General features: G+C 35.1%; 1 protein-coding gene across 1 annotated transcript in view; it reads right to left on the bottom strand.

The window, feature by feature from the left end:
* LOC140156015 (uncharacterized) overlaps positions 1-24,647 on the bottom strand; it is a 193,137-nt gene that overhangs the window by 83,752 nt on the left and 84,738 nt on the right. The window contains exons 25-33 of the mRNA XM_072179104.1: positions 17,469-17,594; positions 11,271-11,399; positions 10,463-10,579; positions 6,975-7,097; positions 6,480-6,599; positions 6,083-6,202; positions 5,320-5,445; positions 1,136-1,270; positions 597-737 (exon numbers count right to left, since the gene is read on the bottom strand). Coding sequence (XP_072035205.1) covers positions 597-737; positions 1,136-1,270; positions 5,320-5,445; positions 6,083-6,202; positions 6,480-6,599; positions 6,975-7,097; positions 10,463-10,579; positions 11,271-11,399; positions 17,469-17,594 — 1,137 coding nt within the window. The remainder of the gene's footprint in view (positions 1-596; positions 738-1,135; positions 1,271-5,319; positions 5,446-6,082; positions 6,203-6,479; positions 6,600-6,974; positions 7,098-10,462; positions 10,580-11,270; positions 11,400-17,468; positions 17,595-24,647) is intronic.

Raw genomic sequence — 24,647 nt, 5'->3', positions numbered from 1 at the left:
AGTCAAAACAGTGTGAATGTGATACCAATAGCGCTTCCGCAAGCTTAGCCAGTAACTAGGGAAGTGAATATGATATCAAAATAGACTCCAAGTTCACCTATCAGTATGCCAGATGAACTGTCAGACCCAGTCCAGAACTTACTGTATGTTTCACATCGGTCACCAAAGTAGTCCGCTGGACAAGCGCATATATAGCCCAATAACGAAGAAGGCAACGGAGCACAAAAACCTCCAGAATAGCAGGGATTGGGGTTGCAGAAGGAACCTTCAAAGCAGCAGAGCATTTTGGGATTCAAATTAGCAAAATGCAACAAAAACAAAAACAGGTAATTGTATAATCCAGGTGCTATAATCATAATTACACCTAGTAATTTGCACTTCCATATTTAGCCAAGCACTTAAGCAAGCAATAAATCGAGTCAAGCAAATAAGTCAACCAAGTAACCCAGCAATTGTTACACCACACGCTATTCTCTTGGCAATGAGGTAATGGTTGCAATGTTCTATATGTATGGCAATTGAATGAGTGCAGATGATATGCATATGAGTCAGTCAAGCCCATAAGCAAGCACCTAATCAAGCATTACATCACTCACCATACTCGTCACACTCAGTACCATAAAAGAATGTTCTACATTGACAAATAAATCCGCTAGGAATAGTTGGTGTCGGTGGGAATGAGAAACATGTACCACCATTTTGACATCGGGGAGTATTTCCAATCATGCAAGGATCAACTAGAAAATGCAAATATAATCATTAATTACATAGATTGTTTTATTAGGGTTTGTACCTGGAAATTAAACAAGATGTTGTTTTAGATGAATACTGGTTTCAAATAAGTGCATTTAGTCACACATGTAGCCTACATTCTTGAAAATAATAATGCATGATTTGTGATTTTGGCAAGCACCTGTGTATATCTATGTCCAGAAACAAAATACTTCCACTCACAGGAAAATATTCTGTCTCGCCTATCTTTCTGAACATTCTTTGTATTTTTTTCTTCATCTGAGCTTAAGGATGTTGAATATTATATTTCAGAGGTAAGCATAATTGACGATCAAAGTGTACATTTGAAACCAAATGTGAATTTGTGGTTGTATAGCTTCAATTTGAGATGAAGTAATCTTACCCTCCACAAAGGTTTCACAATCTTGGCCAGTATAGGATGCCAAGCAGGCACACAGGTAACTATTGGCAACAGATCCGCTACCACGGAAACATGTCCCGCCATTCAAACATGGTGATGCTCTCTCACATATATGAACTGTAAATAAAATAAATGACAGTGATTTTGTGGGTTTTTATTCAAACTACTACCAGTGGGGTAACTAGGGGCAAGATGCCCTGGGCGCTACCACTAGGGGGCGCCAAATCGGCTTCACTTAATAAAGATGCCATTCCCACACCCCCGCGTCTAAGATATTCTCGGGTGGGGGTAGGGGCGCCAATTTTGTTTCTTGCCCCGGGCGCTACCAACCCTAGTTACGCCACTGACTACTACATGTATTATTAAGACTTATTAGATGCTTAAAGTCTATTGTACATGGACCTTGGTCAGGCCAAGAACCAGTGCATGCTCACAACACCCAGCATACAGTATGCCATCTTGTAAAACAAATACTACAAACTCCTTAACAAAATGGATATTTCCTGGCATAATCTGGTTATTCATTGAAATCAAATTTATGACTGGAATGACTGAATCTAGCTACTTCATTCCTATGCAATGCTGACAGATTCATTCTCCAGTGTACGCATGAATATTTCATAGCTTGCATACAGTAAGCCAAAAAATTAAGGTACCAGTTGTGTTCACCCCTGTATATCCTAAATAAAGACAAATATATCAAAATTAAAACAAGCAGCCAATACATGTACTCTTTAGCTCTAATTTAAGACCTTACTTGTTGAAATTGGTTGAGAATTAAAGAAACAGTGATCTAAAACCTAACTCCCTTATTTCAATTTGCTGATGACCATACACTTGTACGTTCTATTCGAACTTTTGAGGATCACCTTGCTCTGCAGAAAGATCTTGACAGAATTCACAGGTGGACCATTGAGAATAATCTCCCCCTTAATGCTTCTAAGTGTGCTGTTGTTCATTTTTCGAGGTCTAGGGCTTGCAGTCTTTTTACATACAAGTTAGGTGGTATTCCAATTAAGGTTGTTGATGAGTATAAACTACTTGGTGTTGTTTTCAACTCTTCCTTATCGCTCACTTCACATGTTGATAATATCTGTAAAAGGTTTCTCGCCTAACTGGTTTTGTCATCAGAACTTCTCGCCATATGCACTTCAGTGCTCTTCTGCATCTATTTAAAGCATTGATACTCCCTCATCTTACATACTGTGCTGTAATTTGGAATCCTTGTCAGACTGGCCTGCTTGATAGGTTAGATAAGAGTCAGAGAAAGATTTCTAAAGTCTTGATGTATAGGAAGAGGTGTCCTTCTGATCTTTCATATGAGTCTAGATTAGACGAATTTGGATTACTTAAAACATGCAACTTATTTGATTTGTTAAGGTTGATCTTCTGCTTTAAATTGATTAATGGAATTGGTCCTTCTTCTTCCTTTTGCCAATTTTTCAAGCCTTCTAAGGTTAAAGAGCTTAGATATCTCCACTGTAGTTCTCATACCAATGCCTTTTTCAATTCTGTTTTTGTTTCCTTTCCACGTTTGTGGAATGAACTTCCCACTGATGTCCGCTCTGCGCCTCCCTTAACTTGTTTAAGGCAATGTGTAAAGAACATTTTATGATGTAATTATGTTTTTCATATGCATGTATATCTAAAATGTTTTGGAAACTTACATAGTTCCAATAGTTGTATAATTTGAGTTACATGTAGGCCCACTCTAAGGTAGTAACATTGTTCACATGTGTATTAATTTATTTTGCTGCCATGCCTATCTTGTGCTCTGTTGATACATCCTATGTGCATATGTTATGTCTTAGAGTGTTCACTCTTTTTTTCTAAAATGTTTTTTTTTTTTAATGTGTACATGTATCTTGAATTTATTATTATTTTTATATGTACTTATAATCAGGAAAGAAGAACACATTGTGTTTGGACTGTTTAGTCTATTTCTTCTTTCCTGGATTGTCATTAGTCCAGCCGAGCAACGGCTGGACTCTTGAATCCCAGTGGTTTCTTCTTCTTTCTTTCTTTCTTTCTTTCTGTCAACATTTAACATAATTGGCTCTAGCTCCCTAATTATTTGACCGATTCTGACCAAACTTGGACAAAGGCTCCACTACACCAGGCTTTACATTTGACATGACCCATTTGGGGTCAAATGTCACGCATGAGTAATTTTGGTTAAAAATGCGATTTTTACCAAAAATGCTTCTTCTTTTACAGATTACATGGTAGCGCAATGAGACTTGGTCATCGGCATCGACTATAGTTGGAGTCTATGGGGTAAACACAGATTTGGGGCCAAAGGTCATGAAGGGGATTTTTTCTGCACATAACCAAATACTTTCAAAAGGCTTCCTTTCCTACAGATTACATAGTACAGAGATGAGATTGACACATATGCACTGACATTAGCTGGTGTCTATAGGGTAAACACGGATTTTGAGTTCAAGGTCATGAAGGGGTAAAATAGGGTTGATTACTGAAAATCACCTTAAAGTTCACTTCTTCCTGCATATTAAGTTCTGTGATCATCAGAATAATGCCAAAATGATTATAGCATTGGGTGCATATAGGGTTATTATCAGATTTGGTTTGAACATGGGGAGGGGTCTGTTTTGGGGTCAAAAGGGGTAATATTTAAAAGTTTATCCAATTTGAATAAAAATTGTTATTTGTAATTCTAGTATGATTCAAAATATAATGGAGGTCTTTTCAAGGTCACCAGAGGTCAACCAAAGGTCAAAAGGGGTAAAATTGAACATTTTATCCAATTTGAATGATTTAAAATGAAAATTGCGATTTCATAAAACCAGACACTTTCTAACGGTGATTGTAAAACAATTTGCCTAACTTAACAGCCAATATAACAGAGTTAGGCACTAATGCAGGCTACTCTACACACCGTTAAAAATCATAAGATGTATAGTTAGGCAAAAATGTGAGAGCATACTGCACTAAACGACAGAGTAGATCACAAGTTATTGATACTGTTACATAATCATCTTATAGACAGCTATTCATAGAAGATAATCTATGAATGTAGATTGTCCCGCTTTGGTAAACAGATAATTGTCCTTTCTATTCAGAGGTTCTATTTACTCTTGGTCAGTCATGCATGTTAATAATACTAAAGAAACTGACTTGATGCACTTTATTTAAATCCCATACAGAGTGCTTAGACGGAAGGTCATTAGTTCAAATCATCCTCCAGACACGCTCCAGAAGATATGCAAATGCATGGAGTACAAAAGAATTACTTTGATCAATACCAGTTACACAGGTGATTGGTATTGTGCTGCATGCATTTGCATGTCTTCTGGGGCGTGTCTGGAGGATGATTTGAACTAATGACCTTCCGCAAGCACTCTATAGCACTCTATGGCACTGACCGATTACCATCACATTATTAATTTTCTAAAGTCGGACGCCATGGTACATTTTTCTATTGCAACACATTGCTATACGCTATGAGCTCTCGTGATAAGGTATGTACATTTTTGCTGTGTTCTTTTTATACCGCTCTTTCAAGGAAAACAACAACACGATTACGCCTTATTATATTAATGTTAGAGATATGTATGTTATAAAAATCACAATAATTAACTTCATTATGACTAAAGAATTAGCGTATATGGGATCGGAGGCACCAATTTCAAACACTGCATGTCAGATAACTGTGAAGTCACTTCAAGGTCACGGCTGGACTTCGCAGCCTTCTGAGGATGCAATATATCTAGTTTAAATTGCTTTTAGTGTTTTTTTCATGTTTGTAATTTATGACAATTGAAATAAATATTATTATTATAAATCAAAAGTTGCACTTTTGTGTTCTAATCAATGAATGCACGACGCTAGTTTTAACGCGCTAATCAATGGAAGCACAACGCTAGTTCTCTTATTCACGAACGCTTCGTGTACAAATCAATAGGGCATTTAATGTAGCAAACTGCAACTGTTAAATTGGTATCTTCCTTGGGTTTTGGGATCGCTGTGTCTTTATTTCTTGAAAAATTTCAACGAATGAGGTCTTAAATTCGAGTTAAAAGATGCAGCTATTGGCTGCTGGTTCCAGTTATGACATATCTGTCTTTGTTTAGGATATACAGGAGGTGAACATAACTGGTACCTTAATTTTTTGGCTTACTGTATATTGTATATGATCTACTCACCACTTTCTCCACAGTTAGTTCCAGTATGAGTATCAGGGCAAACACACAGGTACCCATCAGGGTTACTTATGGCCTGGTAACATGTACCACCATTAAAACAGGGTTGAGTCAAATCACACACATTTTCTGCAAAGATAATATGAAAATCAAACAGATTGAAGCAACATCAGCAATAAGCACATATCTTTCAGAAACTATGTAAAAGAACAAGGAAGTCATATGCACAAAACTATGGTTTTTTGGGGCGGGGGGTTAAAATTTAAAATGTTGATTAGGTTTTCATGTTCTTTTCAAAAACATTTGATGCTTCTTTTACCCACTTCCACAGCTCATCTTTGTAATCAGACTACTTACGTTCACTTAGATGGGTTACCAGAAACCAGGTAGGGCTGGGGAAATTCCCCCAAAACAAAGTTTCAGGGATAAAATGGGGATGGCAAAGAGTAAAATGTGTCATTAAAATGACTAAAATAGAACGAAAATTTAAAAAATCTGATGAAAATGTAGCAAATGGGGACAGAGAAATTCGAAAGACCAGGACGAAAAATTGACGTATGGGGACAAAATTTTGGCTTGTTAGGCCGCTGTCTATTGAATCTAAAACATTAAGAATCCTATCATAGATATATTGAGACTTCTTTTCATTCACAATATAGCATTCTTAATGATTCAACTTGTCAAAGTGATCTACTTAATATAATCTACTTTTAAAAAGCTACCTTCAAATGGTTGTATTTTGTTTTTCCTGTTGATGTAGACTTACCTCTAGTCTCACATAAATCACCAGTAAAGGTTGCTGGGCAACTACAGAAGAATCCGTCACCAAATCCATCAGCAATATAACAGGTGGCTTCATTCTGACATGGAGTAGGATTACATGGATCTGTAACACACAATCAAAAGAAAAAACTCCCCAATAGTAACATGTTTGTACTTGCATCATGTATTACCATATTAATGCTGATAATTTTTACAGATTTAAAAAATCAAAATTCTTGAAGTGAAATATGATCTTAAATTAACTCTCATTTGCAATATTTTAAAAACATTTGCAATATTTTTGCAATATTTTATGAAACAAGCACAAGTTATTCTAATTTAATATATAGAAAATATTTGATTGTCCCTTTTTAAGCAGATAGAATATTCCAACAACTTACCTAATTCACAATTGAGTCCAGTAAATGGTGGAACACAATCACAGAAATAGCCATTGACTTCAAAACTGGATGCATAGCAGGTGCCAAAGTTGAGACATGGAGATAAAGCACACCCACGAACTGTGATCAAATGGGCAGAAACAATCCAAGAAATGGTTGAAGGAAGGTTCATATGTGACCAAATCTAACGAGGCCAAATGAGGCAATTTTGAGTTATTATCATCTTCTGCTTGCACAGTATAAACAAATTCTTAAGATTGGATCACATCTGCTGAGGTTATAATGGAAAATAAGGGCCAAAAATATTGTTTAATGATAAAATAAAAATGGCTTTTAAAAGGGAAAGCCAGCCTCAATGTAGAAAAAGTCTTATAATTAGCTTGGTGTTAATCCAAAAAGGCAAATGCCCTAAGTTGGCCTTTGTTTTTCCCTGCCACACCCCACCGCTTGACCTGGTGACATGGGTACAATGTTGGTGGTAGTGACAGTACTTACTTGGTTCCTCACAGAGAGTGCCAGTGTGAGATGGTGGACAATTACAGAGGAAACCAGAGCCTTGCCCTCTGAAGCAGGTGCCACCGTTTACACATGGATTGGTCCTGCATGGATCATCAGCACCTTCAAGTGAGGACAAAATATGCACATTTCATATTGATTTCTAATACAAGAATAGTAGGAGAATTTTATTTGATATGTTACTACACAGCAGACAATTTATTTGATTCATCAAATTAGTATATATTGGTTTGCCTCAAGTTCAGTAGTGACGTATGTGCATATTTTACTGGGCACAGTATTTAATCGCATGCGTAAAGTTAACCTCGCATAGAGTACATGCATGTGTGCAAGGGCAGTTTGTCGGCACGCTTGCAATGCAACTGCATAAAGGTACTGATGTCACAACCAAGTTCAGGTGAACCAAAGAATAGATTTCTTTGTTGTTTTAATACCAGTAGAACTATTTCAATCTGAAAAAATCTGAAAAAATCTGCTAAACAGCTCCCAATTCCACTTGGGTGGGATGAGGTAAGCTATGTAAAATCCTTAACCAATTGCACTGTGAGGCATCAAGTACACGCATGGTAACCAGCTCAGCAAGACTGCAGGTGTGCAAACTGCTTTTTTTGTGTGTGCTTCCCTCTTTGTATGACGCCAGCCTAACCAAGAGAATTAAAATGTCTCTATAACTGAACCACAAGGTTTTTGAGCAAGGTTCAACCATCAATATGTGGTTCAAATTTACCAAACTTACCAACTCACAGTCTGGGACAGTTATTCTGGTCAATGTAAATAGTCAGTTATTCACCATACAAAATATTTCTACTGGTTTTAAAAGAACAGTTTTCTTAGATATATTCAATATTAGATTGTGTCAAAGGCAAGACAACAACATCAAAATCAATAACATAAGTTCAGTTCTAAGTTCTTTTCTATCTGTTACAAGTCAAATCATGCAATTTAAGAGACATTCATAGATTACATGGGGGTGGCCATTTTTTAAGAATATCCTTATTTTCATTTCATGATATTGTACATATAAAATGCCAAATAAAGCAACATGTTTATTTAAGAAAGTAGAATATTTTGTTAAATTATTGGGATCCAATGAATTTCTGATCAATTCTTACATGTAATTGAAGGTATAGTGTGATATGATATGATTTTGCATGGATCTGTGTTTGTATAAACTCATTTAAAATCTAGAAAACACAACAACTGAATTAGAAAGTTACAATGCTGATTAAACGTATGATTACAATCACAGCAGGGGGTTTAGGAGGCATTTAATGAAAATATGATCCATATAACATACCAAACTACTTTCTCCTCAAAACTGATTTTCTTTTGCAAACACTGAGTGTATCATTGACAAACAAGTGTAATAATAATGAAACTTAAAATCACTGAATGTCCCTTTAAACATACAATTAACAATTAGTCTACAGAATCTAAACACATCATGCAAAGTGAACATAAAAATTTTCATGAAAAATATCAGTTTTTGAAATTGGGGGAAAACAGTTGATGATTTAAGAAAAGCTCTGCAAGATGGGCACAATATAGTTTTATACAACATTTCTGTGGATACATGACAAAGATCATAAATAATTGCATCAACTAAAGAAGATCTTTTTAAAGTTTCCATTCAAAATGTCATGGTGCTGTGATCAAATGTTGATGCAAAAGCATGATGTAAAGTAACAGTGGTATATATGTTTTTGATAAACAGACGTGACTGTAACTGGGTTGCTTTCAGAGTGCAACTCATGCAGTTGCTTAGGGATGTCAGTATGGGCTGTTGAGACTTTTGCATATTGCAGATTTACATGCATCTCAAAGAGGTGCTAGGAAACTACAAATCTGATATATTGGATTGTAAGGTGCTGATTTAAATTCTCATAATTTCTACCACTTGTGATAGAACATTTGTTGAATGATTCTGTGTTTATCATGCAATGATAGAAAATCACACACATGCTACATTAATACAACATGATGACTCTGCTATCACACTCTGTGTCAGTATACTAGTGAATGGCAAGGCAAATCAGGCAGTTAGTGATGGTGTTTCAATCTAATACAATCTAAAATGCACTATCAATATGGGGTTTACCAGAGACAGATCTCAACTGTGTATACGTAAATTGTACTTTGAATGCCATTGATTCAGATCCATCACATTAGTTTTAGATCGAGTACATTTTCTTCTTCTTTGATCAAAATCATTCACACAAGCAAGTACCGTTTATTCTCAGAGTAAACCTACAATTCAATTTGACAATATATTGGTTGGAATCCAAAAAATATTCACACAAAAAATTGATCCAATCACTCAATCGACCAATTAGTTGCCAATCAATCTATTAATCAATCTTTCAATCATTTAATCAACCAACCGATCAACAATCAATCATCAATCAATCTAGTACCCTTCTTGCTATGCTAACCTACATAACCTGTCAGCTGTTTTTCTATTGGCTACTTAAACAGGTTTTTTTAACCTATATGGTAAAGGCATTGTAAAATACGGCTGACAGCATGCTTAGCAAATGTGAGATCTGTCTCTGCAAAACCCATGATACTGTGACATAATGTGAAGATTTTGTACCTGTAACATCGTAGAGATTCTCTTGGCATGTACAACTCAATTTTCTTTAAGTCCTCCTCGATTGTCAGACAATAAAATCTGATATATTTGATGCTTGTGAGATTTTTAGAGATTTAACATAAACATAACATTGTGTAATTGATACATCTCTGATTATACTAGTTGTTAGTTCTTTGCTTAACAGTGTTCATTGCTGATAGAAAGTTGACATTCCAGCCAATCGTCACCTCAAACAATAATTGTGACTCAATTGAGCAACATGAAGTCAATGTCACAAAAAGTCCATTGTCAGATTATGCATTATGATAAACAACTTCAAATCAACTTTATTTTGATGTAAATGCCATCAAAATGTTATAGCAAAATACATTAAAAAACAATAAATCTGCTACAGATTGAATGATAAATCAACTTATAAACAACTTTGGTGTCATCATCCTCATTTTGCTTGATCCAGTCACAATTAATGTCACATTAAGTAGAAAATTTTTCTAAGTTAGTAGAAAATTTGACTAAGTTCTTAATTTTCCCACAGCACAAAGGTTTCTGCAATAATTGATCAACAATGATCGTCAGGTCATCTTCCATCCATGACTGAATAATAAGTCATGCATATCCTGTTCCACCTGCATTACTATAGTAAAAAGGTATGTATACCGTTAGTAAATATATAATTATTTACAAATCTCCTGTCAAAAAATAATAGTACCAAGAAAAAAAATGAATTGATGCAATACCAGCTGCTGTCCTCTGAAGTGGTTATCGCTACTGCATTTCAATGATGATAAAAGTCTTATAAACATCCTGAGAATTCCTTGAATTTGAGGGGGGAAAGGTTAACAAATCAAGACAAAACCTGCTTATAGGAACTTACCTCCCAGTTCACATCGTTCTCCTTCATAACCATTGGTGCATTGGCACAAGAACCCAGAACCGCCGTCGAGACTATAACACACACCATTGTTGATACACGGATTTGTAAGACATGGATCTGATAAAGCATTTGACATTATGGAAGAGGAATGCACAACAAGAACAAAGGAAAGAAAGGAAAAGACAGGGATGAAAGAAAATGAAAGTCATGCAAATCAAACAGTGTGTTGCTTACCTTTGTGTATCAATGATTGGAGGCAAAGAAATGATAAATAACAGAAAAATGTTTCACTAAAACTGAACGGAATGAGCTTATACTAACACTATATATCTTCTATATTTGCTAGTGCTACAATTATACTCGTAAATCTGTCATTTTTATTCTAATTTTTTATTGATTAATATGGGTTACATAAAAAACTAAATAATAAAATTTTGCCTTTCAAATTTGCAACTTTGTATCCGACTGGCGATAACATGTATGCAAGTAATGAAGTCCAGTGGTTAAGTTTGATTTTTCTTTTTCATTTAATTTTAATAAATGTTTTGAACTAGTGGCTGCATAATCTTCAAAATTTTGATTAACATTTTTTTCACTCTGTACGAATTACTGTTTATTGCTCATGTTACCTCATTGAATGCATGTTGAAGCTCACTTGATAATCATTATGTATTTCATTACCCTTTTTCTCTTATCTCTCATATTCTCTAAAATGCTTGCTCGCACACTCACTTTCATTCCCACTCACAAAGTCAGTCAATCAATCACTCCATCACTCACTCAATCACACACTCATTCACTCACTCACCTGAAATCTGGTTACACTGTGGCCCAGTGTATGGATCCAAACAGCGACAGATGTAGCTTGTGTCAGAGTTGGCATTAAAACATGTCCCTCCATTGGAGCAAGGCTGAGAATCACATGGGTAGGTGCTCACTAAAAGAAAGGAACCAGTATAAAAATGTCAATTCAAAAATACAAATGAGATAATGGGAACGAAATCTATGTGTAGATTGCCATGCTTCTCATATAAATAACCCAATTGTAATATTCAAATCACTAATGCAAAAGTTTAAAGTATGTCCATAATACCAACCAAAATGAGAACCACCTTATCCCACCACACCCACAAAGGTGTTCATTTTTTTTAAACATTTTTTTTAAAATTCTTTTCATGGACAAGTTCTATCCCAATGCTTTAAATATCCCATCTCTGACAATTGTGGCCCAGCATAAGAAAGACTTCAGATATAAACGCTAAATGGGCTATTCCAGTTCAAATCCATACACTCCCAATGGAAGACATGACCTTAATCTTCCACAGAGGGAGTGTGAATTTCAAATGGGGTTACTTTGGGTGACTCCAATTGAAATCTATTCCCCCTGTGTGAGATATCAAGTGTATGGATTTCAACTGGAATAGCCACTTAAACACCATTTTTAAAGCTTTTTGAGTTTGGCCACCAGTATCTGTCAGTAAGAGTTAGCTTTATATTTGACACCCCACTTGAAACCATGGCCAAAAGTAGTGCATATTTCCTTATCATTTTCTTTATATTTAAATAAGTTATATTTGCCTATGTCTCAAACATATCTCAAATTGTGAAAATGGATATATCAGTTTAGGCATCTGAACTCTTCAAAAGGTGGTGATCGAAGCTGACCCTCAAAATTTATTTATTGTCCATTCAAAATGAATAATTGAAAAGCTTGTTATTGCAATATACAAATAAATATTTTCATATATTTTGAGCACTGTAAATTCTCATTTTGTTAACAAGTCAATAAATGAAAAATTCTTCCAAACACAACTTCCATTTTCAATTAACCAAGTGAAAAGTTTGAAAAAGTAGGTTCTTAAGTTCCTCTTGCAATAATTGTTACTATGAATAATATCATGATACTGAGGTGCTAGTTTTCATTTATTTGAAATGATTGCCAGAATCATCTCATTTGTCCTTGCTGGGTCACATATGTCAGAAAGTAAATATAATCATAATACATCTACTTCTAATTTGAAATCTTATTAACAATAAACACTAGCATGCCACAAAAATATTTCAAAACATGCACACAAATTGATATTTGTAAAATGGTTATAAACAACAGCATGAAACACAATCATGGTACCAAAATGCAGGTTTGGAAACAAAACACATGCAATTGTAAACAAACAAACAAACAAACATTTTATACATTGAGACAAACAAGCCCTGACTTGCCATTTATGGTAAGCCTTGGACACATAAACAAATTTGTTAGAAATAATATACATTATATAAATTCAAAATCATTAGTAGTCATTTTGTGCAGCATAGCAAATTCATTGTGCTCAAAAAACATCAGTTTTATTTCCTTTGACGACACTGAATTACATCTCACAACATTCATTAAGGATATACAGAAACACTGCAAGAAATTATTAGTTATGGTTCCTTATGACACATATACACTGGATATAAAAGAGTCTTCCTTCATTGAGAAGTTCTTCCAAAACAGGCAATATGCAGGCTGGACCTACACTTAAAAATAGGGAGGTTTAGAAACATCAACTGCACTCAAAACACTAAAAACAAAACAAATGTTATTAACAATCTAGAAGATAAACAACTGAAAAACAACATCAAATTGAACAAACCATGGGTGGATACAGGATGCTTTATTTATATCAACATACATCTTCATATCAAACAAACTACACTCACACACAAATTAGTTCATTTGAGTGGCATTCATAATACTGTAATTTCTAGAGTATAAGCTGTGGTATTTACATGATATTCACTGATACAACAAAGGTCACACTGCTTGTGGCATTGTGGCTTATATTCCAAATATTACAGTACAAAATGACACCTGATGGTTAGGGTTTCTCAACTTCAAAATAACCACACTAATCTGTATCGTACAAACTGAACAATAACATAAATAGGGCTGCAATACAAAACATGACCAAAGTTAGTATTTACAAATTAGACACTATAGGATAGAAGAGTCCAGACTTCATTTCCAATGTGAAGGTATGCGCATGCATAAGACATACATTGTACCAGGTCATTTTGTTTAAAACATTGGGACTATTCAAGTTGAAATTGTACACCCCCTATGGGAGACATGACCTTAATCTCCCACACAAGGGGCATAGATTTTAAAAGGAGTCATCCATTCAGATAAACCCCATCTGCAATTCACGCTACCTGTTTTGAAGGTTATGTTTCATGTCATTCATAGGGGTGTATGGATTTCAAGTGGAATAGCCCAATTCATTATTACAAAACATTATAACGTTAAAAGGGACTTACATTTGACACAATTCAATGGGTAGTTAGTAGTATTACATAAACATGTACAACAATAAGGTATTGGCTACATTTATTTTCTACTTCTCATTGCTATGATTTCATTCTAAACATAATAGTTTTGTTCCAAATATGATGTAACAGACTAAATCATGATGAACACAAAGAGTACAAAGACAAAAATGAAACTGGACTAAAGTTGTCATGAACAATTGCATCTTTCACTTTTTTTAAGAGTTGGGATTTACGTTTGGGTTAGTTGAGTTTCAAAGGGCACTTTGTGATCCACAGCCTCATTCCCCCAACTTACTTGTTGAGAAAGTTGAGATTTTTATACCATCAGAAACCTAAAACTACATGAGTACATAGTGTTTGTGTGCATATACTTTCTTGTAGATTCAGTCATTTGACTAAAATATCGTCCAATTGTTTTTGCCAGCTGTCTACAGCCCAAACTGGGGTGCTGTAATAGGCCTACATATAATTATGTGTATCCAGCAAATGTCCGAATCAACTGCAATCTTGGAAATAAGCTTTTTTTGTGAATATCTATTGGACCATAATCTAAAAAGAGTGTACTACAATCAGGAAATACCACTTTAAGAAAATATTGAGTTAGTAAGGGTTAGGATTAGGGAGAGGATTAGATTAAGGATTTCACCAAGAAATAAACCATGTCAAAATAAACAAAATCCTTTTCCCCAAACACACCAGAACAGAATGATTTGGGAATAAAATCCAAAAAACCCCATCTCATAAATGAAATTTTTAAAAAAATCCAAAAATGAGTTGACTCATTACCCAATGTTTCACATTTGTTGCCACTTGTGAAAGGTGGACACAGGCAATAGTAATCAAATCCTGATGCTGAAGTATAACAGACACCTTGATTGAAACAAGGGTCTGGTATGCATGGCTCACCAACTGCAAAATGTTAATGGTTACAACAATAAATTAATGGTTAGGCTATTAGAACAATAATTAGTAGTTAGTTATAATAATGAAAAGGCTAATGGATGTTAGTAATCAACAGAGTCAAAGGAATATTACAATACTTTATTTAGTCAGGAAATAGATGAAATCTGCTAAATCATTTATTGATAAGGCAAAGAAGAATCAGTATGTCTCAGAGCTTTCAAAGACTTGAAAATTCATTTTTTTACCCTCACATTTTTTTACCCTCACTTTTTTCTTCCCCGTCACTCAAAGTTAGTAAAATAAGCTTGAGATGCTCAAAACATTCATTTTTATCCACACAATGAAATATATTCACACATTTAAAGTGTTACTTGCACAATTCTACCAACAAATGGCAATATTTTGTTTAAAAACAAAAAACATGTGTAGCAGCTCTGTGACATCAATTTTTTGTTTTTGGCCTGATGTGCAGGTGCAGGTGCACTTTATAAGCATGTTGCAAATTCAAACTTTAAATATGGGTATCTAAAGACTTGAGCACAAAATTAAACTATTTCCTGACAACTAAGTACAGTAAACATAATCTAGTCCGTTCAAGCCAATAGTCAATACAATATTAAACAAAGACATTTCTTTCAAGTATTCTCAAGCAAGTCAAGTATTACTTCACTATCTAAGACCAATAAATCACAGTCATATGACACCAATATGTACAACTTTTGGGTTGTATCCTACCACGTAGATGACAGTAGATGCCGGTATAAGATTCTGGACACACACATGTGTAACCTATGGCAGCCGTTGCTGAGGGATAACATACACCAACAGCATAACATGGGTTGGGATTGCATCGATTTCCAAATGAGACTGTCCCATAGATGGATGGATGGGAGGAGAAGCAGAGTGGGAATTAAGAGAATAGAAAATCAATCAATGAAGGAAAAGTGGAGAGAAGAGAGTAAAATTTGTATAATTAGCCTTATATTTTTGGCTTTTTTCAATTAAGGTTGTGCATATCTTAAGGTTGAGTTTTTTTAAATTTTATTTTGAAAATTATCTTGGGGTCAGGAAATAACTGGTACTTCCCTGTGATATATATTATTTTATATCAAATCCTTTTTGTATATTGTTTATCATTTAACTAAGTTAAAACTTGAACACTGTCAAATAATTCATATCATAAAATCATTTTATTTCTGAATTAATGTTTTTATTTTAAACATTTGATTATTGTGAATATCAGTAAACTACTCTACCTGATGATCCTATGTGTCTTCATTTCTGCATGTTTTATCACCGTACTAAATTTTGTATTTTATCAAATATCAAAATAGCAAATATATTGAATTTTCATAGAAAATTACAAACTATCTTGCTTTTCGTCTCCAAATATCTGACATAAACGTTTAAGAAACACAACCATATTCCTACCAGAAGTTTGGCATCGGTATCCAGTGTAGGTAGCTGGGCACGCACAGCGGTACCCTGTAGCATACGTGTTCAATAAAGCTGGGAAACATATACCAGCATTGAGACAAGGATTGGGTGAGCACTGATTGGTGGAGGTATCAGGTATGCCAGATACTGTAAGGGTGTAACCAAGGTAACAGAGTGAGTGGATGAGAATGATAACAATAATCCCAAGTTTTCTAAAGTTTGGAGCAAAAGAATCAGACACATCACCTGTACCATCAAAATTACTATTCAATATGGTATTGAGTCTTGACCTACGAATCATCTTGCTGCAGTCTTAGTCAGGATTTGACAAGTGTCTGTCATTTTCATCAAACTACCTGACCAAAATTTAATCCTGAAAATATAAACCAGACTTCTATACCTTCTGAGGGTTCAGTTAGTTCAGATAGCTATTGCCATAGCCTTGGTTTATTAGTCTGATCTAATTTTGAGTTCACAGAACTTATTTTAATAAGCATAATTTTAGAATTTAGCATATTGTCAGGCATTCATATTTTTGCCTGTCCAAAATGACAGGTGGTGGGTGGTCAGCTAGGACACTGATTATTTATTCCTGCTGCAAAATCAAATTAGGCATTTTGTAACTTGAAGTTGCTTGCTGATAAGCCTACATCTTATTTTAGCGGTTCTATATCCTCCAATATTATTTATAGATATTTTTGAATAAAATGTAAAATAAATTTTCACATAAAATAAGCAACATTTTGAACAAGAATCCAGTGAGAATCCTACCAGGGGTTTGGCATCGGAATCCTATATAGGTAGCTGGGCACGCACAGTGGTACCCTGTGCCACTGGTAGATAAGAGAGTTGGATAACAGATACCAGCATTAAGACAAGGATTGGGTGAGCATCGATCACTTGTAGATGCTGTGAGATAAAACCATTAGAATAGAATAAGTAAATAGAGGGAGCACAAGGAAATCATTTGGCAGGTGTATGGGAGCACAGAAAATGATTGGGAAGGAGTTTCAAGCCATTTCACATCATTGACAATCATAACCATATTCAGATACAAATAAGCTCAACTAATTGACACTGGATTCCATAAAGTACCTGGAAAAGAAAATGCAATGCACATTTCTTACTACTAGTACTAATCATTCCATAAACCAGTTGAATAAGTAAATGTGAGTTATTTATCCTCATCACCAGTTATCTTATCCATCAAAGAATCTACTAACTATAAAAATAATAAAAATGTATGATTTAGTAAAACCAGCAAGGTTACACATAGATTATTAGATTATTAGATGAATATAGTCAGATAGACTGAAATGATCTATCAGAAAAGATGTCAAATAGTATGTACCCTTGAATTGACAGTTGGTACCAAAGCTTCCAGGAGGACATGTGCAGGTATATCTATGACCATTAGGCAAAAGTGAACAGGTACCACCGAATTGGCATGGGTTTGGAACACAAAGCCCTGAGGAGTCTGTTAGATAGATATAGAATTCAAAGTGAAAAAATGAAGCAAAAGAATGAGATGGAAAGTTATGTAGAATGAGATATGAAAGTAATTGATGAATTATGAAATATTATATATGAAGTATAGCAACCAAATTGTAATAATGTATTAGATAATTTGAAACAAACTGTTAAATCAATTCTGTGCATGTACATGCATATCAATTGTCACTTGTCATGAAAACTGCAAGCACTTCAATCCATCATAAAATGTTATTTCAAGCATCAAATGTTTTAAACCATAACCAAATCCACTCATAAACAAAGATGACTGCAATAACTCAAATATTATACAGTAGCCAACTCTTTTTCCATGACTGTACACAGCCACATTCTTGATAATTGTGGGAAACATTGCTCAATGTTGTTTCCGGTATTGTTTTCATGGCTGTTTCATCAATCTAAATTAAACTAGGTACAAAACCTAAACTGGATCCTTTGTTGTCTACCAACTATATGCCTGGTAGTGACAACTGAAAAACTTAGCATTCGTATTGTGTCATACTTGTGATAATATTCGCATATGATTTTAATCATGTGCATAGCATAACTTTCTAACTGCTGCTTATTGTGTCCTACTGTACCATTGTACATTATTGCGCTCCGGGTGTTTTATAAAGCGGGATCATAATGGTCAAAGATTAATTTGGACACAATTGTGCTGTGGTAAGTCCTACACTTTTTATAAGTGTTCCAGTCATCAACCCAGAAAACTGAGGGCCATAATCTAGCCAGGCAGATGCTACCTGGTGAGAGGATGTAGATAATATAACAAGGCAGCAATTGTGAGTCTTGCAGTCAACTTCAGAACATGAAGCAAACAGGTTGAAAACTGGCAGTCTCCTCAAATATGCCTCAAGAGTCACTCCACAAGACTGACATTTCTATACCTAAACATATTTACTCCCTAATAGGCAGCAATGTTAGCCTTGTTTATAATAAGTATTGAGGCATATGATAAAGAAGACTGCCCCAAATGATGATAAATTCCTACCGGGCACTAGGCATGAGGGCCCTGTATGTGATGAAGGGCACAGGCAGTTATATCCATCAGTACTGCTAGGAGTCACAAAACAGGTGGCCCCATTATAACATGGGTTTGGGGTACATATGTTTGGTACTAGAATGAGAAGTAATAGAATGGGATACATGGAGAGGAATAAATATAATATATCAGTCAATATAATGTATCTGTCAAATTAATAGATTATTATACACAAGTGTACTCTGCAAATTAGGAGATGTATAAGTGGTAGTAATACTTATAGACTTAAAACTGGTCAACACCACTCATATGTTTGATCCAAATATGTCAGAGAAAGCATTTTCCATCATAAGTGCCAGTGGTCATGATCCTCTACTTTTCTGGATGTTAACAACATCCTTTTGTATTTCAATATGGTGTTTCTAGTAGAGAAGCATATATTTTGCTAAGTCCACAGCCCTTGTCACTATTTAACGTGAGGCTGAAATATTTGGATCAAAAATGTTAGTGTTGTTGGCCAGTTATCATTTTGAAGTATATCCTTCAATAGAAAATGTCTGTGCGAGGCTAATTACGTGCTCTTTTACAAACCAATACACTGTGTGTGCTTGAATTATGAAATCATTTCAATGCTACTGTTACAAACATGAAACATGAGTTCATTCCAATGACAGATTGGATCATGCATTTGGCTATGCCAGTTGAAATCTATAACCCCTATGGTTAGACCTTAATCTCCCACACAGGGGAGTAGATCTTCACCAATTCAAGTAACCCCATTTGATATTCACCCTGTTATGTCTTCCATAGGGGGTGTATGATTGTAACTGGAATAGCCCATTATTTCATGAAGCAATTATAATTCTATTGCAATGGTATATCAAATGTGTTAAATTTCAAGCACTCAACTGCAATACATTTCATATGGTGTGATTTTGCACTTCATACACCAAGCTGGACAGTGATGTTTTATATAATACTAGACCATTTTTCACCCTGATGTGGCAGTGACATCAGTGTGTATTTCATTGGGCGCAGCTACAAATCACAAGTGTTCACTCAAAGCGCTGGTGCACACATGCACATGCTTAGACACTGCATAGATGCGCGAAATAAACAGCTGCCTCTATGTGTTCACATCACTGTCACATCAGGGTGAAAAATGGTATAAGCAGTCTTGACTATACTGTGTCTTGTCTCAAGTTGAGATTATCGCCATGTTTGATTTTGTAGTGGCAGACTCGAATCAGTGCGTTTGTGCGGTTACATCACCTGCGTATGCACAAATCTGCTTTTAATGTCTGTATATACTCCACACGGGATTAGGTTAGTGCATGCGATTTGAATCTGCCACTACGAAATCCAACATAGCGTTACTCTCAACTTGAGGCGAGATCAATTATAGCAACAGTAAAATGTCTAGTGGTTACACTTCTGCACATAACCCCATAATATGTTAAGAGGTAGAAAATAGTTGCTCATACTACTTAAACTCTTCACAACTAGTACATGTTCAATCTCATTTACCAGGTCATGAATATCTAAATTATATTCATATTCTTTTTTTATCAGAATTCCATGTTTTGAAGTATACCGCTAAAGCTTTATGATCAAAAACTGGCCTAGCTTATTTTGAATTTGGTCATAAAGAATCAGAGAACATCTAAAAGAACCAAATACTATTTTTGGCAAACACTGAGCTATTTACAGGTTCAAATTACGGTAATCATCAGTTTTGTGTTCCCTTTCTTGTGGGCAATTTACATATAATTCACTTCTAACCTTTATGAGATTCAACTTCAGTTAAAACTAAAGTACAAACTTTAACTTTGTATAACTATAAGCATAAACTAAATGCATGACTTGACTACAACTTTAATGCAAAAGATATATCAAAAATGATTATGTGTGCTTATTTACCAAATGTTTGAAAGAATTTAATCCAGTGCTTTAGGTTTGCTCATATGACTTAAGCAGTGGAATTTGTGAGACAAAAGAGGCATTTTGAAATGCTACTCTCTAAATGTGGTCCAATATTGTGATACCAACTAAACAAAAGTTTCTGAAAATTGTGCTTCAAATTGAACTTTCGCACTGAGGACATTGTATTTCAAATCTGTTAATGTTTTTCAAAGTTGCAAAATGGGTTCCATATGATCCTGTGTCATATACTGGGGTACCCAAAAAGGTGGCTTTGTTACATTTTGATGTGCAGCTTGGATTTCAAAACACTGTCTCTTGAGTATTCCTTCACTTAGAAGATTCAATTAGGTCTTAAACTGAGGCTATTTATTCTAGATTACTCATGCTTTTATCCTGTTTTAAAATATTTTTTAATTATTTTCTTATGACGTTTGCCATGAAATGTGCCAAGGGTGGCTGAGGATTAGGGGGAGGAGGATTAGGGGGAGGGATTCATATCGTAAATTTGATTTAAAACCCCCACTAAAAATTTGAATCTAGTAAAAAATGTCTAAATGGACTCCCAGACATCTAAACCAAGTAAATAAATACAGAAGTTCATTTAAAAGACCAATACTTGCTCAAAATGATTGTAAATGTGGAAAAAAGAGGTGGGGTTACATCATCCCTACTTTATGATTGTTTTTGCCCTCACTCTCTCATTTTTTAACCGATTTCCATAAAAAAGGTGTCAAAATGCTCAGGAGGATGAACCACTTCAAATGAGATGTGTAGATAAAATGTTTGAACCATTTAATTTTTTTACTATGTAATACAAAGGTACCCCAGGTTGTGAAACAGGACCATATAGGACTTTTAAAAGCTTAAAAGCTGTGACATATGTGATTGCACTTGGGTTCCATATAGGACTAATATAGCTGTGACATCTGTGATTGCACTTGGGTTCCATATAGGACTAATATAGATGTGACACCTGTGATTACACGGTGACATCCCGCTATCTCTAAGGTCCGCTATCTCTAAGGTTCGCTATCTCTAAGGTTCGCTATCACTAACGTGTAAAGTCTATGGAGACAGAATCCCGCTATCTCTAACAGAGAAAAAGGTTCGCTATACCTAAAAAAAGGTCCGCTACTTCTAAGGTTCGATATCACTAATTTAAAATAAGGTTCGCTAGTTCTAAGGTTCGATATCACTAATTTAAAATAAGGTTCGCTATCACTAATTTAAAATAAGGTTCGCTATCACTAATTTTGAATAAGGTCCGCTATCACTAATTTATTGAAGGTTCGCTATCTCTAAGGTTCGTTATCACTAATTCCAATAAAGGTTCGCTATTCCTAAGGTTCGCTATCACTAATTTTAAATAAGGTTCGCTATCCCTAATTAATTAAGGTTCGCTATCTCTAAGGTTCGTTATCACTAATTTCGATTAGGGTTCGCTATACCTAAGGTTCAAGTTATCACTAATTTTAAATAAGGTCCGCTATCTCTAATTTTAAAAAGGTCCGCTATCTCTAATGTTAAAAAGGTCCGCTATCTCTAATTTTAAAAAGGTCCGCTATCTCTAATTTCAAATAAGGTCCGCTATCTCTAATTTTAAATAAGGTCCGCTATCTCTAATTTCAAATAAGGTCCGCTATCTCTAATTTCAAATAAGGTCCGCTATCTCTAATTTTAAATAGCGCCCGCTATTCCTAATTTTATATAAAGCCCACTATACATCTCTAATTTTCAATAAAGTTCGCTCTTACTAATATAAATTAGCCCACTATCTCTGACTTAAAAGTTATTTTAAATAAAGCGGGAAAGGCGCCCTCGAGTTGAATAGTTTATACGGGTGAAAATATACACATAAAGTACACGAACTCTTAAAAAAAATTACAAGATAAAGTAGTCAATAGATAGAGAATTTTGTCATGCATATTTTCATGGCCTGCTACTATAAACTTGATGTGGGAGTTACCACCTGTTGATGGAAGCAGGAGGCTGCGGTCTTCGGATGGCTGGTAAAGCTGCCAATCTGAAGCCTGATGTGTTATTGATGTAACTGCTTTATGGTAGGATGTTCCAAATGACACTGACCCCAAAGTGACCCCTTTTGTTGGGAAAAAATCCTTGTTTTCCTTTCCATCACATGTTGTTTGGAAGATATAAATTACATAAAGGACCCCCTGTTCTGATTTTGATGATATCAATGATATATTTAAAGATGGAAGTAACTCGACGTATGGCCTAAAAATGCGACGACCCCTATTTAGCACCTAAAGTCTGTGGAAAGTTTTTTTTGGGTGGTATGTACCATTTAAGGAGCATTTCCATGCGTTTTCGTGTCTTTATCTATTTAAAATGCACGTGAAAAATGAGGACATCCACAAGCTGCGTGCATGGACGCCACCAGGTTTTTCGCTGTACGTGCGTTTGCGAATAGGCCTACATTCATTTCCAATTTAATAACAGCTCCGATTTTGGAAGAAGCTAGAAACCTTTTAATATGAGTAAAGAAGGGTTTAAAAATATAGAAAACAATGTTTATTGGTGTTTAAATTACAAAGAGACTTTTCAATGTTATTGTTAGCTGTTTTTACTATTTTTTTGTTGTAATTTAAACTCAAGTTTTGGCCTTCAATTTTGATTAAATTGCATAAAAATTAAGTTTTTTTTTAATAATTCATATAGGTTTCTAGTTTGCTCTATCTATACCAATGTTTAGTGTGTTCCAAATTATTACTAATAATCAAAGTTGAATTTATATTAAAAATTTAATTTCAAATAGTCAATCGAGTTTTACAGCTCTTGTGAATGTGATCTCTATAAATTTGAAAATAAAATGCGAAAATTTGAGCAATGTTTACGATTATGTGCGCATGAACATACGAGTACAAAACGTGGTTAGCAGTCAGATGTAGGGTCTAAATACGGGAAAATCTGTCGCTAATTTTCTTAAAAAGTAGGCCTAAACCTAAAAATGTGGTGTCATTTTCAGATATGCGAATTTTGTTCTGATTTATGATATCAACAATATTATTATAAAGTTGGAGGTAACTCGACTAATGTCCTAAAACGCGACCCCTATTTAGCACGCAGATTTAGGGAAAAAAGTCTGAAATTAATTGGCAACTTCTGTAGATTAAATTCAGACTTCCGCTTCCCCATGGTTCATTTAGAATTGGGTAAATGAATAATGAAAGTACTCCGTCCTTCGGAGGGGACGTTAAGCCGTCAGTCCCGTGTCATATCAAATCCTTTGTCAACCTTTAGACAAGAACTGTCCAGCACGAAATGTCCCATTGCAATTCATCCACGAAAGTTGCCAAAAATGGGGTCATTTTTTGTTTAATTCAACACAGCATGAACATTTTGGAATGTATAGGCCTCACCTGGTACCAAAATGGAGCTAAGAATATTCTCCATGCTGCTAGACTATTTATAAGTCCACAGGTTATTTTGTTAAGTCGCATGAAATTTTTAAGTGCCAAGTTTTTTACTTCTTTTCTGTGAGTTTACTGTGTCAGTGCACTGTTTTGACCAACAATTGACTCTTTCTTCTATCCGTGCGTGGACTAGCGCCATCCATTTTAACTCACCAGGCCCAGGAGTATTCTTGTACTATTTCTGGAACTAACAATGTCAAATACATCATGATAGGTCAAATATCAGGGTCGCGAATCTAAATTATAGTAAAAGTTTTGGTAAAACTACCAGCTACTCCCTGGATTCTCAGTGACTAGCAGCTACTAGCCTCCAACACATGCATTCGCAACGCCAGCATGCGTTGTATGCAGAAACAGATGACTGCAGACATAGTTAGTGGATTGGTGTAATATGAGCTTGCATGTAAGCTGCACTGGACTCTCGTTCATTCAAGGTTATGAGCTTCACTATACATTGTACATGCATTTTGCTAAATAACTTATGTTGACATTTTCAATAAAAGGATTTGATATGGCAGAGAGCCATACCTGTATATGTATTTCGCAGCCAGTTTCGAAAAGAGTAGGGTGTTAACCCCTGACTGTTCCCAACCCGTCCCGGTGTTCAAATGGAACCCAATGGAAATAAGCTTCAATAGAGGCTTTCTTGGGTTATCCAGGGTTGTCAAAACCCGAACAA

Source organism: Amphiura filiformis, chromosome 6 (genome assembly GCF_039555335.1).
Source record: "Amphiura filiformis chromosome 6, Afil_fr2py, whole genome shotgun sequence".
NCBI classification, from domain to species: Eukaryota; Metazoa; Echinodermata; class Ophiuroidea; order Amphilepidida; family Amphiuridae; genus Amphiura; species Amphiura filiformis.
The sequence above is the reverse complement of the archived record's forward strand: the minus strand, read 5'-3'. Positions and strand labels throughout refer to the sequence as shown.